Here is a 16,305-nt window from a genome sequence, read left to right as displayed (position 1 = left end):
CATAGAAAATCCTAAATTTACTGGAAGTATTAGCAAGCTGCGGCAGCGTGAAATAGACCAGAAAGAGATGGACATTGTCTGGTGTTGCTTTTTCCATTTCCTCTGGGCATTTTAATGATCAATCAAGGTAATTGATTGGCTGAAGACCACTCCAAAGTGAACTACTGGTTGATTATAAGTCCAACCAGCTGACCCTGTAGTATTCCATAGTCGTTGTGTTTAAGGAAGGACACACAAGAGTTAGGTATACACACGCAAAGTGACATCTGAGGTTTTACGCACACAATATCCCTCTCACAGCCACACGTACATAAACACACACTTTTCTTTCATAAAAAAATTGTATCTTTATTTAACTAGGCAAGTCAGTTAAGAACAAATTCTTATTTACAATGACGGGCCTAACCCCATGCAAACCCAGACAACACTGGGCCAATTGTGCGCCGCCCTACGGGACTCCCAATCACAGCCGGATGTGATGCAGCCTGGATTCGAACCAGGGACTGCAGTGACGCCTCTTGCACTGAGATGCAGTGTCTTAGACCGCTGCGACACCTAGGTGACAGCTGCTAGAATTCACAGCACCCATCTGGTAGGATCCGAGCAAACTGTGAAACAGTAAAGCTCAATCACACTGACTGAAATTAACACAGCTATTTATAGCGGGGGGAGAACGAGAGAGAGACAGTAAGAGGGAGAAAGAAAGTTGGGAAGAGGGAGGAAATGGGGTTAACAGAATAGGATCATTTCCCTGTCTCTCCATCCCCCTTTTCTCTCTCTGTGGGTGCCATGGGAGTTAATAGCTACCATTAACGTCATGCAGGATAGGGTTTTTAGAGAAAACAGAGGGAGACTGAGGAGAGAGAACAAAAGACAGCGAGCGAGCGAGAAAGAGACACGGACAGGATGAATGTGAAAAATTAAATGTGGAGCGTGTGATTGGGGGGGGCAGACAATCCAGACAGGCAATTTTGACGGTGAAATAGAAGAATTGGGCAAAATATAGCGATATCAAACATGAACGCCCTGTGTGTGTCTGATGCGTGTATGTGACAGGGAAAATGAGGTGTGTGTGAGTAACCAAGCCAACTGATCACAGGGGTAGTTCCAGCACTCTAATATATTAGTCTCTTTGGGGATAACCTAATTAAGGGTCTGACCTAACACAAGATATCCCCCTTCTGTGAGTTAACATTTAGATAGTGATGCAACCTCCAGTTGCACTTTGAAGTATGCACAGAAAAACAGTAACAGACTGATACTAAATGAATAGAGGGGGTTGAATTTATTACCAACAATTCATATCCTGATTTTATACACGTCTCAACTCAATCCTCAGCAGAAAAAAATACAAACAAACAAAAAGTGTAACACAATAGAATACATCAAATACACACATTCGGTTTCAGTGCCCGTGGCGCTGCTTCTCCCGACAGCAGCAAAGCTCTGCCCAGAGCAGATTACTCTCTGTCTCTCTCTCTGTGTACATGTTAGAATGGGTTTGGGTCTGTGTATATACACAGTGCATATAGTCCGTCTGTCTGGTTGTGTGTACACACCTATCAGAATGGGTGTCAAGTCTATCACTCACTGACAGTGTGTCTGTCGGACTCGGTGTCTGTATATATGTGTGTGTGTGTGTTTCCGTGCGTGCATGGATGTGTGAAGGTGTGCGTTAATCTCAGTGTCTGTCTGTGCATGGGTCACATTATCGGTCTATGAGTCTGTGTGGGTCTATGTGTCTGTCAGCCTGTGTCTCAGTCCGTGCATCTGACAGTGGATCAGCGGGGTCTCGCTGCCTTCAGTTGGACTTGGACCAGATCTTCCCACTTCCACGGAGCCTGAGACAAAAAAAACAAAACAGACAACAGTTATTACATTACCCGAAGATGATGTCCCCGACAAGCGCCCGTTTCTTATAGAGGCCCGGGTATCACTTCACATTGTAGCAAATAAACGCCGGTCTCTAACAGACTCGGGCGGGTGTCACAGTGTCATTTCTCGCGACGGCAGATTGCAGCTCTGCTCCGAGGCAATTTCGCACACTGCACCTCGCGCTAGATCAGTGTTTTCCCAAACGCATCAGTAAGCTTTGATTATTTGAATGTAGTGCTAGGGCAAAAAAAAAAAAACATGTACCTCTTGGGGGGGTCCCCAGGACTGAGTTTGAGAAACAATAGTTTACATGGTTGATCCCTACATGTCAGTGAGTGGGGGAAAAGTCCCCTAAATCACAAAATCATTTTTGTTTTACAAATACATGCATGCCTGTGGCTGGTCTAGTGTGTAAGACTACTTCCTGCAGAACACATACACCAACCCAACCGGTGTATTAATCCCGACCCCACCGTTAATCTTCACCTCCCCGTCTCTGTCTCCCCACTCATTTCACACTGTCTGAATAATATCTACAGGTCGGAGCAAATCAGGGTATTATATAACAGGTAGAGCATGTCCACAGTCCCCACTTCAAACGGCATTTAAAGGCTTATCTCCAATACACGCCTGTCTTCAATAAACAGAAGAGGGGTATGAGGATGACGTCAGCTTGACGTCGAACCGCCAGTCACCTGTTCGCATCCTGTACAAGAGGGGTATACTACGGTACAAGCTAGATCTACTCCGGGTTTTATAAAGCTTGTCAGCTTCCCATTCCAGATCGGCCTTTATCCATGTTACGAAGTCGCAAGGTGGATATTGATCGTGCACCCGCCGCTTACCCGAGCTGAGCTTGTTCATGTCGAACGGCGAACTCTTTACTAAGACAACGCTGAAACATCTATCCGTGGGCTAGTCGGTGTCACATTTTCAGTTGTGTCGAAATCAGAATGAAAGAAAAGTTATCTTGCAAATTTAGCAGGCTTATGGTGGGGGAATAGGCTGTTAGAAGTGCCGTCTACCTTTTATTACGTATCGTAATGCCGTCTTTGGTGTGCTTATCAAACAACTAGCGCCTTTTACTCGGTAACATATTTGGATTAAGTCGTACAAATGTTTTATTGTGCGTGAAGTTTCAAATGCATTCTGTCATTACTAAACGTGTCCTGTGATAGGTATTTTAACCTTTAAAAAAAATGTACACACAAAAAAAGTTGATGAATAAAATATTTTAAATCAGTCGTCTTCAGCAAATGAAGGGGATGACGACGCAATGTGATTTCATTGGTCCTTAACTCACGGCTCAGACAATATATTCAAATAAAAGGAGTTAGCCCCGAGTTAGTCTGCCACAGAGCAGGTTAGTTCTGAAGGATTCTTGGCTATAGAAATATAGCCACATTCGTGTCACCGGTTATTCAGAGTTACCTCGCCAATTCCTCAAACCAGATTCGTAGTGTAGGGCGCTGGATAAATTAGTTAAATATTCTGGAGGGAAAAAGCTGGCTTTAGCTGGCTAACTCATTGATCCTGCTTTGGAGAATACAGTTGAAGTCTGGAAGTTTACAGACACTTCAGCCAAATACATTATACTCAGTTTTTCACAATTCCTGACATTTAATCCTAATAAAAATGTCCCTGTCTGAGGCCAGTTAGGATCACCACTTTAATTTTAAGAATGTGAAATGTCAGAAGTTTACACACACTCAATTAGCATTGGCTTTAAATTGTTTAACTTGGGTCAAACGTTTCAGGAAGCCTTCCACAAGCTTCCCACAATAAGTTAGGTGAATTTTGGCCCATTCCCCCTGATAGAGCTGGTGTAGGCCTCCTTGCTCACACACGCTTTTTCAATTCTGCCCACAAATTTTTTATAGGATCAGGGCTTTGTGATGGCCACTCCAATACCTTTACTTTGTTGTCCTTAAGCCATTTTTCCACAACTTTGGAAGTATGCTTGGGGTCATTGTCCACTTTACGACCAAGCTTTAACTTCCTGAATGATGTTGCTTCAATATTTCCACACAATTTTCCTCCCTCATGATGCCATCTATTTTGTGAAGTGCACCAGTCCCTCCTGCAGCTAAGTATCCACACAACATGATGCTGCCACCCCTGTGCTTCACGGTTGGGATGCTGTTCTTCGGCTTGCAAGCCTCCCCCTTTTCCTCCAAACATAACAATGGTCACTATGGCCAAACTATTATATATTTTTTTTCATCAGACCGGAGGACATTTCTCCAAAAAGTACAATCTTTGTCCCCATGTGCAGTTGCAAACCGTAGTCTGGCTTTTTTATGGTGGTTTTGGAGCAGTGGCTTCTTCCTTGTTGAGCGGCCTTTCAGGTTATGTCAATATCGGACCAGCATCTTTACAAGGTCCTTTGCTGTTGTTCTGGGATTGATTTGCACTTTTCGCACCGAAGTACGTTCATCTCTAGGAGACAGCACGCATCTCCTTCCTGAGCAGTATGATGGCTGCGTGGTCCCATGGTGTTTACACCTGCGTACTTTGTTTGTACAGATGAATGTGGTACCTTCAGGCGTTTGGAAATCGCTCCCAAGGATGAACCAGACTTGTGGAGGTCTACAATTGTTTTTTCTGAGGGTCTTGGCTGATTTCTTTTGATTTTCCCATGATGTCAAGCAAAGAGGCACTGAGTTTGAAGGTAGGCCTTGAAATACAACCACAGGTACAACTCCAATTGCCTCAAATTATGTCAATTAGCCTATCAGAAGCTTCTAAAGCAATGACATAATTTTCTGGAATTTTCCAAGCTGTTTAAAGGCACAGTCAACTTAGTGTATGTAAACTTCTGACCCACTGGAATTGTGATACAGTGAAATAAGTTGTCTGTAAACAATTGTTGGAAAAATTACTTAGGACATCTTCTTTGTGCATGACACAACTGACTTGCCAAAACTATAGTTTGTTAACAAGAAATGTGTGGAGTGGTTGAAAAATGAGTTTTAATGACTCCAACCTAAGTGCATGTAAACTTCCGGCTACAACTGTACGTCCCTGGGCAATTTCCCAAATCAGGCAAATCAGTTCCTGGCTGTTTTAGTTCAAGTTTTACGATAGTTGTAACACAACACAGTTATGAACAAGGTCTGTTTATGATGTCCTTTTCACCTTTGGTTTAACTAATTTTTCCACATATTATTGCAGGGATGTTTCGATTACAATGTTGGCAAACAAATGACTATATTACTGTACTACTCTCCTACCACTTACTGTCACCCTGTAAGTGAATCATAATCACTCCTTTAACTGGAACAGAAAAACTCATCCTGTCATGTAATAAATAAAAAAAATAAACATTTCCTTTTAGCACCTGAAGCTTCTTTAAAAAAAAAAAAAAATATTCACTTCAGTGACATTTTTTTAAATCCAGGACAGATAAGGAATTAGTGTTGTAATTGGCCCAGAAGAGAGAGAGGGTCCTAGGTAGCGCTGTGAGTACCTCTACAAAGCACAGCCTCTCTGGCTAATGAAGATATGCTATGCAGACACACACACACAGTCACTATTCCCACTTCCACTGGCAGCTGGTGTTTAAATGGATGTTTGTTGTAAAAAATGACCAAAATATTACTGTGTTGAAGACACTGCGAAATGACATGAAACGCAGTGGTTGCGTAATCGATTCCGTGCCATTTGAATTCATCTGAAGCGATTGGAATGTTTTTTGCAACACACAAATGTTTCTTCTTGCCTCGGCTTGAACCACACCTCTGTCGTGACCCTGGAAAGACGAGGTCATGCTCAAAAGGCATCTAGGCCTGAAACAGATATTACCTGGACTTATTTTTTGGGTTTGATGCGAAATGTTTAAAAAATGGTTTCTGTTTCTTGCCCTAATGAACAAGACCCTAAGGATAGCCCACCAACATCAAATGGTAACACCTATAAAATAAATAAAACAATGGAAATATGGGATTGACCTACATACCCTTTGACCTTTGAACTCTTCTTGCCCGGTTGCCGTGGTTCCTGAGAGGAGGCGGGGTCTCGTGGCTCGGCCGGCTGGTCTGCATCCTGATTGGATGCGGCTCCAGCGGCGGCGGGGCCGGACGACGGTGAGGCGGAGCTGGCCTTTAGCGTTTTCTGGAGGTTTGACACCTGAGAGAGACAGAGAGATAAGGAAAGGTAAACTAATGAAGTTAGAACAGATGTGCCTGATTCAAACTAAGGCCGACTCGGAATGTACTGGGCCGGCTTGGATATTTTCTTCTTACAAGGTCCTTTCCAGCAGCTATTGTGGATGCATAACCAGGCCAGCCCCAATACAGCCTGGCAATAGTTTGTCTCAGTAATGTAAAAAGCTTAAGGTGTTGTTATTTTTTCTAATATGAAGAGGTTAGAGAGTAACTTCTACCTCAAGCTGGAAAAGACCGACTCAGGAGGACAGAAAAGCCCAAGCCTCAAAAAGTCACTGGACAGAGCTCTAAATTGGACACTGAAATAGGTCATTGAGTAATGAGTATACGTTTGGCTTATGGCTTCACCTGGCTAGCGTGAGTGTTTACTCCAGCCAAAACCTGTCCACGAAAATATGACCACAAAGTGAGGTATTCTTGTATTGAGGTTAATTTTGGCCAACAAAACATTTAATTGCTCATTTGCTATCGTAATGGTTAAGTTGTTACGAATGCACTGATGTAAGTGGATACACATGGCATTTCGGTATGTGGCAAAACGACTTCATAACGGAGTTGTGCCTGTTGTTGATACGCGCATCTGCCCTCTCATCTCCTCCTGCCTGCCATCTTTGAGAACATGTATTTCCATTGTTAGAGCTGTCACTCGACTATCTTGTCAACATAATAGATCATCTTTGACTCTACCCAGAGAAAAGTGACTACTGGTACTAACCTCTGTCTCCACCTGAACTTTGACCTTCAACTGGCTCTCTCTGTATTGGTTGGCTCTGGTTACCTGCTCCTCGATCCCACACAGGACCGCCTCACACCCTGAACACCTGAGAGAGACAGATTATTTAGACACTGATATGACACTGATATGATATGATCATTCTATCTATTTTATATCCCATTCTATACATCTTATTTATTGCATCTATCATGTCCACTGTTATTTTATTGTTTACTATTTGAATTTTCTCGTTTAAAAAGCGTATTGGTCATTATTATGCATCCACTGTAAGAAATGTGTTCTATAAATAAAGTTCAACTTTGTCCCACAAACACACACAGAGCTGGGTTGGAGTCAATTCCATTTCAATTCACGAAGTAAACTGAAATGGCACTTCTAGCACTGCTCTTCGCACACACATATCACTAACTAACCACTCCTGCAGTGTGTTGGCTATGTTGGGCAGCTCATTGGGCCCCAGGTCTCGGCCCACGCTGCAGTCCACCTCCACCTGCTGGTTCCTCTGGTCCAGCTTGCCCTGAATGATGTCACAGTAGACCGCCTCAATCAGCAGGTCCTCCAGCTCCCGCACGTTCTTCAGCTCCAGCTGCTGCAGGAGCAGAGAGTAGGGCAGGCACTGGGGGAAGAGGGAGACAGAGAATGTCAAATTATATTATGTTGGGTCAATAGAAGTGAACAGGCACAGGGAGAGAGAGATGTTGAATATTAGATGCTCTTTATGACGTTAGTGAGGAGGGAGTCGAGCGAGGGTGGTGGGGACAGAGAGAGGGCAAGAGAGAATGTCAAATTCTTCTATGTTGGGTCAACAGAAGTTATCTGGTACAGAGAGGGAGAGAGAAATATGGTGAATTTGAGATGCTCTTTATTACTTCAGTGAGGAGAGAGAAGAGATGATGTAAGAGTGAGGAATGGAAAGGTAAGAGAGAGGGATATAGGAAGGAAGGGCGGGTCAACATAAATGTACAAAACCATTACATCAAAATAGCTACCAGAGATAGAGGGGAGTTTAAAGTTTTAAAGGGGCAGTGCAGTAAAAAAATGGATGTAACTTTTATTTATTTATATATTTCCATACTATTAGGTCAGAAATTCAGAAATTGTGAAAATTATGATGACCTTTGTGTAAAAGCTGTTTGAAAAAAATGCTTGGAATTTCAGCCTGTTCAGGTGGGATGGATTTTCTTTGGGCCAGATCATGACGTCACATTGTGATATGATTATATAGACCAATGACTGTTCATCTGGGTAAGGGAGTGGCCTCTAGACCATCTTATCAGCCAATCAGGGCAGTGTATGTAAATCTTCAAATTTGTTTCCTAACGCCCACACGATCAAACCGAGCATTTCAAGGGCCAAATGAGGCACGGGGAAATAAATTATAAAACATATATTTTGTAGTTATTTTCATTAAATAAACAGTGATTTATTAGACATAGAGTGATGATTCAAAAATAAAATTACAAAGACTGCATGGGGGCCTTAACAAGTCTTTATTGGGCAATTCAAGGATAGATTCACCCATTTTGAATGTTTTTTTTGTGCATCTCTGAGCAATGTTCTGTCGATTCCCGGGGTCATGTCATGTTTTCATGTGCATCTGAGCTATTCGCCGTTAAAGCAGACAGAAATACATCCGGCAAATAACTGAGATACACGTGAAAACCTGAAATGACCCCGGGAATCAACATAACATCGAACAGAGGTATAACGATATAACATTTGAACGGGTGAATCTGTGCGTTAAAGGTGTGCCCATACAGAGGTTCAATGTGGCATACTTATACTTATGACAGTATCAAAAATAAGACGGGAAGAGAAATACCAGAGAGAAATGGGGGAGGGAGGGAGAAGGGAGAGTAATGGAGAAACAGAGAAATGAATCAATCAATTATTTATTGGGGAGAGTGGAGAAAATGAGATATGGGTGAAAGCAAGGTAGGAAGAGAGACGGCAGAGGGAGTTTAAAAAACAAATGAAATGTTGATGGGCTCGAAATGAGAGTTAGATGAATAGACAACAGGGAGCAACAAACACATAGAGAGACAGAGCTCAGAGAAGAAAGGACAGAATACTTAACACAGTATCTAGCCAGTATCTCATAATGATTTCAATCTCAGCCGCTATCATTCTCATCTATGTGATATAAATAAAATTAAACCACATCACAGACAGGCTCTTAACAAAGTCCTTCACAACACAGAGTCATTTATCTTGTCCATGCGTCAGAGTTACAAAGCAAGTTGTCTCATAACCACATCATCAAAATCAAAGTTGAGCAAATTGCTTGCTATTTTTGGTACTGAAGCTTGCTGAGTATTGTTAGAACTACCGTTGTAGGTAGGCTATTAGAGTCCATGGAAACACTGCCAACATTATTATTTTATTATTATTTTTATTATTTAATAACAAAATAAACAGAAAAACTAGACAAGATAAATCCAGAGAGCGTTTACCTTCAGATTAAATGGAAAAAGGATGATGGCTATCATTACATTACATATCATTCTAAATTATTCTATAATTATAATGTGAGTGACCCCCATTGAGCGTACTAAAGCTAGCAGGGTAAGGAATTTAAAACCAGATGAATGGGTGGAAATCTACCTTGAGATTAGATGCCAGACTGATGATGGAGAGGTGACGGAGTTTGTTCCTCTGGGCTGGGGTCAACTCTGGGAGAGAGGCTGCCCTCTCTGAAAGAATTAACATACCACAAACAGACAAGGAAAAGAAACAGACGGCGAAAGAGCAACAGAAAAGGGACACATTATGACAGGGAAACATCCCTACAAACGAGCGTACAGGCTCTGTCCAGGCAGAAACTGCTGCTGCCTGCTGAATTACACAAGGGAATACAATGAAAAAATATTTTCAGTGTGTGTGTGAGCCTGCGCATGTGGATGCTTTAAAACAAAACAAATAACTTGAGTATTCATCTGTGCTCCATTTTGCAATTCTAAAAAGCACTACGAAAGTGAATACGGTATGTGTTGACATAACAAGATTTGTATATCTCTCTTCCGTTTTGCTTGTCTCTTATTGAAGTCTTGTTACATAAATGTGTTGCTAAAGAATGACAAGTCCTTTACATATTCCGGTATTTCAAAGGGTATTCAGGATTTCATTTGGCAGTTTGTGAAAATGCAACAAATTACAACCACTACGAATGTCTAACAAAACGTCAGAGAAGTCTGTCCCTGGTTGAGTCCCAATGAGCTCACCTTCCTCCTAAAGTGTGCACTTGTTCACTATTCCCCACAAATGTAAAAGCATTGGATTGGTGTAGGCAGGTTAAAGCAGTGATAGTCAACTGTTTCGGCGGGCACCCCATTTCTTCCACCAGAAGTTCTGGGGACCCCATTTTTTCCCACCAGGATTGCTAACGGGAGTTTCCATATACCAGTTCTTTAATTCCAAATCCCCGAAGGAAAGTGAACAAGTGCATACTTCTGGAGAAAGGAGAGGTTATTGGGGACGCAACCTCTGCCGTGCCAAACATTGTCACTTGGCTCCTCGTATGGGGTCAAATAAAGTCTTATGGTTGACTCTGTAAATGATCGGGGGCTGTGACAACCTACAACATTGATGAGTTGCCTGGCCTGCAGGGCCGATGAGCAGGGAGAGAAATACTGCTAATAATAAAACAGCTCCAGGGCCACTACATGACTTATTCACACAGCACCGCTGCCTGCCACGCTCGTACCTTTATAGTCACAGTAGGTTCCATAGGCGAAGAGGTTGAGTAGCTGATACACTGGAGCTTGGGGGCCTGTCTCCAGCTTGAGATAGAGTAGGAGAAGAAGGTGGGTGGGGGGGACAAATAGAAGGGGCTTGTTAGGGTCTCTAGCTATACCACCTCCAGTGAAAGCTGTGCCTTGAGAACAGCTGTGCCTTGAGAACAGCTGTGCCTTGAGAACAGCTGTGACTGTGTGCTTGTTTGTGTGTGTGTGTGTGTGTGTGTGTTTACATGCGAGTGTGTGTGTTACCTCTCTGACGTTGGGCAGCTCAAGGATGTCTGAGAACACGTAGAGGCCTGGTGTCTCCAGCAGAGAACTTATTGCCTGGGCCAACGCCGGGCCTGAGAGAGAGAGGAGCTGCTCTACCTCCATCTGAGAGATAGAGAGACAGAGAGTGAGAGAGAGTGTGCAAAAGAGAGAACTAGCAAAAAAGACAGAAGGCAAACAGAAGTGAGGAGAAAGACGAAATGAGGATAAGAGAAATAATGACAGAAAATGCAAGACAGTGAGAGAATGGGGGGAGAGAGGGGAGGGAGGAAATGAAAAAAGTGAAGAGACTTAAAATTGTCTTCAATGCTCTGTTAATGTATGCATGTAGCTCTGTCTAACCAAAACAATTACACAAATAGCCCCTGTGGCAAGACTCCAAGTCAGTAATTCAATTTCCCCTCTCAAACTGATGTGTAGGCAAGTGCTTTGAAAAACACCCTTCTGGCCAAAGCCAGTCACAGACACAGATTATCATTTTACATAATTAAATAGGCCTAGCTTAATTTGAATATGAAATTTGCCCTACTAAAAGCACTGAGAATTTGAGACCTATCCTATTTGTATTTGATATACTGTGCTATTTGGTGAGAATAATAGCCAGACACCACATGACTTATAAATAGCCTAGCTAGCTACGTAGTAGTAACCTTCCTAGGCTGGGCACTAGTACACTCCATGCCATTGTCAGATAACCATTTGCACACTTAGCTACTACTTCACAATGTAGCTATTTAGGTAGCTTAAACTCAACTAGTCGGCTACTATAGGCTAGCTTAGGGAACAATGTTGTGGAAAATATTGACTGACATGTAAAATAAGGAATCATGCTAGATCAATTATATCTGCATCGTTCGACCTACTAAACTTGGCCCTAGTGTGGAGTGTTTTGTGTCAAGTTCATTCAATGCTGAGTCCCAGGGCAGGGACCGATTTTCTGACTCGTAGTAAAGTTGGCTAGCTAACGTCACACGGTCTTGTGTATTTTGTTTTATGTCACACAGTCAATGAACAACCGATTGCATGCTAGCCTAGAAGGGAGCTAGTTCACTAGCTCTTTGTGGTAGATTTATACAATCGGAACGATAATTAAAAACTGGCCCAAAGAATCACAAACGAAAAGATTGCTAGAGTTTGACCAACTGTTGTAGCAAAACTAGCACATAAGAGCTAGCTTACTACAGTATGACTATGAAGAGTCATGCTAGCTGCTGCTAACGTTACCACTACAGCTCGAGGCATGACCGTAAAGCGGTAACGTGAGGCCTCTTCCTGTTTTTCGGTTGTCTACCGACTCAACTCTAACGTAGCTAAATGATGCAAGGGCAACCATGCGATTACCTTTATTTAAAACTCGTTTACACATTTGTCCATAGAAAATAAAAGCAATAAATTACCTTATTGGTAAGCTAACTCAAGTTGATAGCCTGTCCCCCGAATCCCTCAGTTCCGCCGTCAGTGCACGTTTAACAACAAAGGAGAACATCACTGCTCATTGGGCGAAACGTGAAAAGGAGGAGGGGAGTGTTTGTCTTGACTGACAAGGGACTGAACGGACCAGATTGTTGCTTTTAAAAGAGTGCCATCTTGTGGAAAAATAGTATCTTCTTTGATGTGGTTTATCGGCGATTTGCATCCAACGTTATGGTGCATTGCCGCCACCTCCTGTACTGGAGTACTGGAGTGTGGGCCCGAGACAGGGAGAAACTAAATCCTATCTGGCAGCCCCGTTTCTCCAAAAATAGATAACCAAATATTTGAGACTATGTCTAATGACGTTCTACTCAATATACTATCTAAACTCATTTTCTGTATTCCCTTCTCCCTCACACTAGATATCAGCCTCTCTCTTTGCCTCTGGTACTGCCCACACTGTAGCAATACATGCTCCACGCTCTCCTGGGCTCCCGGTCTCGTGGCAATAATCACACTTTCCTGTTGAATGCTTTCCTATCACTTTTAAGGTCTTATTCAACTGGCTGTGACCCACCCTTAATATTGTACAAAAAACCGTCCTCCCCAACTTTCCTCTGTACTTGAAATAAATGCCTGCCCTGAGTATCTCTATTCCACTGTCCCTGCCATCTCTGCACCATCACTGTCCATATCAGGCTCGTTGAAACTACAACATCAACATCCCCACTAATAAGTGCTTGTTTAGCCAGTACATCAACTGCCTCGTTCCCCTCCACCCCCACATCAACTGGGACCCAAGTAAGTCTTATCTGTTTATTTGCACCTCATAAAGCAGGTCTTGTCTACTACATGAGCTAAATGACTGGAGACTCATCAACACTGCCCATGAATCAGAGCAACTACTCTGTCTGGCTTGACTTCCTCCACCCACTGCCAGGCCAACAGTATGGCCATCAGCTCCGCTGTATATACAGCCAGATGATCTGCAATTAGTTTCCTGACTGCCACCCCACATTCCTGCACTACAAATGCTGACCCAGTACTTCCTGTCCTTGGATCTTTTGAACCATCCGTGTAAATGGCCAGAATCCTGAACACACTATTAAGACGTCTCTTCAACAAATCAGATGGATCAGCACCCGCCCTATCTTTCTGTAGTCTCTCCAACACTTCTAGATCAACTACTGGAGGCGAGAGTAGCTAATGGTGGATTTACAGGAATAGCTACTGTTGGACTAAACTCCCTTCCATACAGTCCCATATCCTTCGCCTGGATATTTCCCACCCACCCAAAACTTGTGTTCTGTCTTTGCTCATGTTCCCAGCATGCCTGTAAAATCCCTTTCGCAGGATGAGACATCCCATGTCCCTGTAGGTTGACCCAATAATTAATTGCCAGCTTCTGTCTGCTAATCTGCAACGGCATATCCCCCATCTCCACCTGTAGTGCAGGCACTGGGGACGTCCGAAACGCCCCACTACATATTCTGAGTCCTTGTCCCTGTATGACATCTAGCCTGTCCAATGATGTCCGGGCTGCCGAACCATACCCTATACTGTCATAGTCTACTACAGATCGGATAAATACAACATACATGGACCTCAATGAGGGACGCCCAGCCCCCCAACTCCTTCCCCGTCAGACAGTGCATCACATTTATCACCTTCTTACACTTTCCCACCACTTTCTCAATGTGTTCTGCCCAGATCAGTCAAAAAATAGAGAACAAGAGAATAGAATGAAAGAAGAAGAAGAAAAGTATACTCCAAGGAACATGATGAAGGCCCCAACCCTCTCCAAGTTTCTCCCATATAACCTATGACCTCAAGCGTTCCTCATCTCCCACCTTCCTCCTGACAAAAAAACCCCCACAGTCTTAAGTTTTCTCTCCAGAGAACCTGAATCCCCACATGAATGCCCACCGCTCAACCTCATCGATTGCTTCCTGTACCTTCCTGACTATGTATGGCACATTTCTTCCCCTCTTCCATAAGGTCCCATCATCTGCAAATAACGTCCTCCCAACATCCGGCCGTACCTGAGAGTAAACATCATTGATCATGATTGAGAACAACAGAGGACTAATCACGCTCCCCTGCAGTGTACCGTTATCCACCAGGTAGCTGCCTGATAGATATTTCCCCACCCTCACCAAACAGGAAATCCTTTATCCAGTTGTAATTTCTTCCTCCTACCCCAATAATATCTGTTTTGATGAACAACCCCTCCTTCCACATCATATTACATATATGACTTCTCCACATAAAAAAAATCAACAGTCTCCATGTTCGCCTGAGCCTTCCTGACCTCTGCTTCTAAGCAGAACACTGGGTCCATATCCACTACCCTTCCTGAATCCACTCTGATGTGGCGATAATAGCCACCTGATCTCCAGAAAGTAATTTAGCCTCTCCGTAATTATACGTTCCATAATCTTACATACATGTGATGTTAAAGCTATTGGCCGATAGCTGGTTTGGCCTCGTTGGGTCTTTCCCTGGCTTCTGGATTGGTAACACTACTGCCTCCTTCCAACTACTTGGTAGTTTCCCCTCCTCCCACCCTCTGTTGTACAACACCAAGGCAAAATATTATGTAAGAAACAGTGTTGTCTTAATGAAATTAAAATACGATTTCTAGATTAGAAATACGAATTAAAAGACATAATTTCAGCAAATAAATGTGTTTAAATGTGTAAAAAAAACTACAAAAAACATGAAAACGCATTCATTATTCAGGCTACATCATTGAACAATAAAACAATGGATGAGCAAAGACACAGGAGAAAGCAATAGATGTTCGCCAAAATATTTTCAAACATTTTTTAAAATTTCCAGTAAAATGTAACATACACTGGAAAAAACCCAGACACAAACCACAAAAAAACATCAGAGGAAGAGGAATTAATTTGAAAATACAGTTTTTATTGACACGTTAACTTTGACACATTGACACATTTTCATGGTTAGTGCAGCAATACAGTATATTTTGTAGATTTCTGTACAGGTCACACACAAAACAAAAAGCATGTAGATTGCTCAAAAGTAACACAGCAATCCGTTTGGCAAGCAGCAGAGTTGATTAGAGCATCTACCTCCTTGATTGCAGTAACTGATTTACTAAATTGAGTGCATGAATTTAAATTCCCCTTGCAGAAGGTGCCAGATTTGCTAGATGTTTGCATCTGTTATTTTCAGTACAGAATGAACATTTCATGAAACTACCTATACCATAAAACTATCATTCATCTCGTCTTGACGTTCGATATCTTAGTCCTTCTCTTAACCTCTCCTGTCCCATTTTGCTTTATGGTTTCCGAGAAAATACTAAGCAATACGCACACTTGGCAGTGTAGGTGAATAAATCTGATCCATAACCGAGTTCAGTTCCCAGTTCGGATGTTTCCAGTAAAAACTGTGATTTCTCTTTTATAGCGCTTTTCATTTCCACTAAAACATCTCAAAAGACTTGAAAGACAGAAAAAGGATCAACTATTTAAGACATCGTTCATGAATACGTGGATGGCGGATCGAGACGAGCGGGAAGTTCATGGCTTCGTTTTAGTCCTGTGATTCAGTCTAGCCGGATGGCATCCATCTGACAAATGCGTTTGTAGATGTTGTCACATGGCACGTCAAACCAGGTCTGCGAATGGCTGTCCAAGGTGGCACAGTCCTCCCCATGTGATCCTCCTGACTGGTGATTGTCAGGCTCAGAGCTATACTCATTCCAATACCTGAAAGAGAGACAGGGAGAGAGAGAGAGAGAGAGAGAGAGAGAGAGAGAGAGAGAGAGAGAGAGAGAGAGAGAGAGAGAGAGAGAGAGAGAGAGAGAGACAGAAGGGTTGAGGGAGAGAAAGAGAGGGAGTAAGGGAGAGAGAGAGAAATAGAAAGGCCAGAAACAAAAGGAGGGAGGCAGTTAGGTAAAGAGGTAGAAAAAGAGGGAACAAGAGAATAGAATGAAAGAAGAAGAAGGAAAATAACAATTGAGAAAGGGAGCAAGGGAATGAGACAGTGTAGACAAGTAACTATTTGCCTCCCTCTTATTATAACACGTGATAGTGGATTATTTCGAATGGGCTTCACATACTTGTTTGTCAGTGTTGTG

General features: G+C 42.7%; 2 protein-coding genes across 3 annotated transcripts in view; both read right to left on the bottom strand.

Annotated features, from left to right (window-relative positions):
• Nucleotides 1-1,266: 1,266 nt before the first annotated feature.
• LOC124005540 (COP9 signalosome complex subunit 7a-like) lies at nucleotides 1,267-12,316 on the bottom strand. Of its 2 annotated transcripts, none has more exons than XM_046314905.1 (8): nucleotides 12,179-12,316; nucleotides 10,764-10,886; nucleotides 10,481-10,556; nucleotides 9,382-9,470; nucleotides 7,191-7,393; nucleotides 6,757-6,862; nucleotides 5,834-6,003; nucleotides 1,267-1,841 (listed from the first exon to the last, which is right to left on the bottom strand). In XM_046314905.1, the coding sequence occupies exons 2-8, from the start codon at nucleotides 10,884-10,886 to the stop codon at nucleotides 1,802-1,804; spliced, it is 807 nt and encodes a 268-aa protein (XP_046170861.1). In that variant the 5' UTR covers nucleotides 12,179-12,316; the 3' UTR covers nucleotides 1,267-1,801. The 2 variants fall into 2 exon arrangements, with proteins under 2 accessions (XP_046170861.1, XP_046170863.1); XM_046314907.1 differs by having other exon boundaries at nucleotides 10,764-10,935; nucleotides 12,179-12,312.
• A 2,785-nt stretch (nucleotides 12,317-15,101) lies between these two features.
• LOC124005546 (galactose-specific lectin nattectin-like) overlaps nucleotides 15,102-16,305 on the bottom strand; it is a 4,127-nt gene continuing 2,923 nt past the window's right edge. The window contains exons 5-6 of the mRNA XM_046314919.1: nucleotides 16,288-16,305; nucleotides 15,102-15,934 (exon numbers count right to left, since the gene is read on the bottom strand). The exon at nucleotides 16,288-16,305 is cut by the window's right edge and continues 104 nt beyond it. Coding sequence (XP_046170875.1) covers nucleotides 15,772-15,934; nucleotides 16,288-16,305 — 181 coding nt within the window. The 3' untranslated portion in view covers nucleotides 15,102-15,771. The remainder of the gene's footprint in view (nucleotides 15,935-16,287) is intronic.

This window comes from Oncorhynchus gorbuscha, linkage group LG19 (assembly GCF_021184085.1).
Source record: "Oncorhynchus gorbuscha isolate QuinsamMale2020 ecotype Even-year linkage group LG19, OgorEven_v1.0, whole genome shotgun sequence".
Classification (NCBI taxonomy): domain Eukaryota; kingdom Metazoa; phylum Chordata; class Actinopteri; order Salmoniformes; family Salmonidae; genus Oncorhynchus; species Oncorhynchus gorbuscha.
This window is presented reverse-complemented; position numbering and strand designations above follow the sequence as displayed.

Bases quoted from the DNA above. Each gene is read 5' to 3' on its own strand.
- LOC124005540 (XM_046314905.1), bottom strand. From the start codon at position 10,886: ATGGAGGTAGAGCAGCTCCTCTCTCTCTCAGGCCCGGCGTTGGCCCAG. The intron at 9,471-10,480 runs GTACGAGCGTGG...TAATTCTTTCAG, and splicing joins AACCTACTGTGACTATAAAG to AGAGGGCAGCCTCTCTCCCA. The intron at 6,863-7,190 runs GTTAGTTAGTGA...TGTCTCTCTCAG, and splicing joins GCCAACACACTGCAGGAGTG to GTGTTCAGGGTGTGAGGCGG.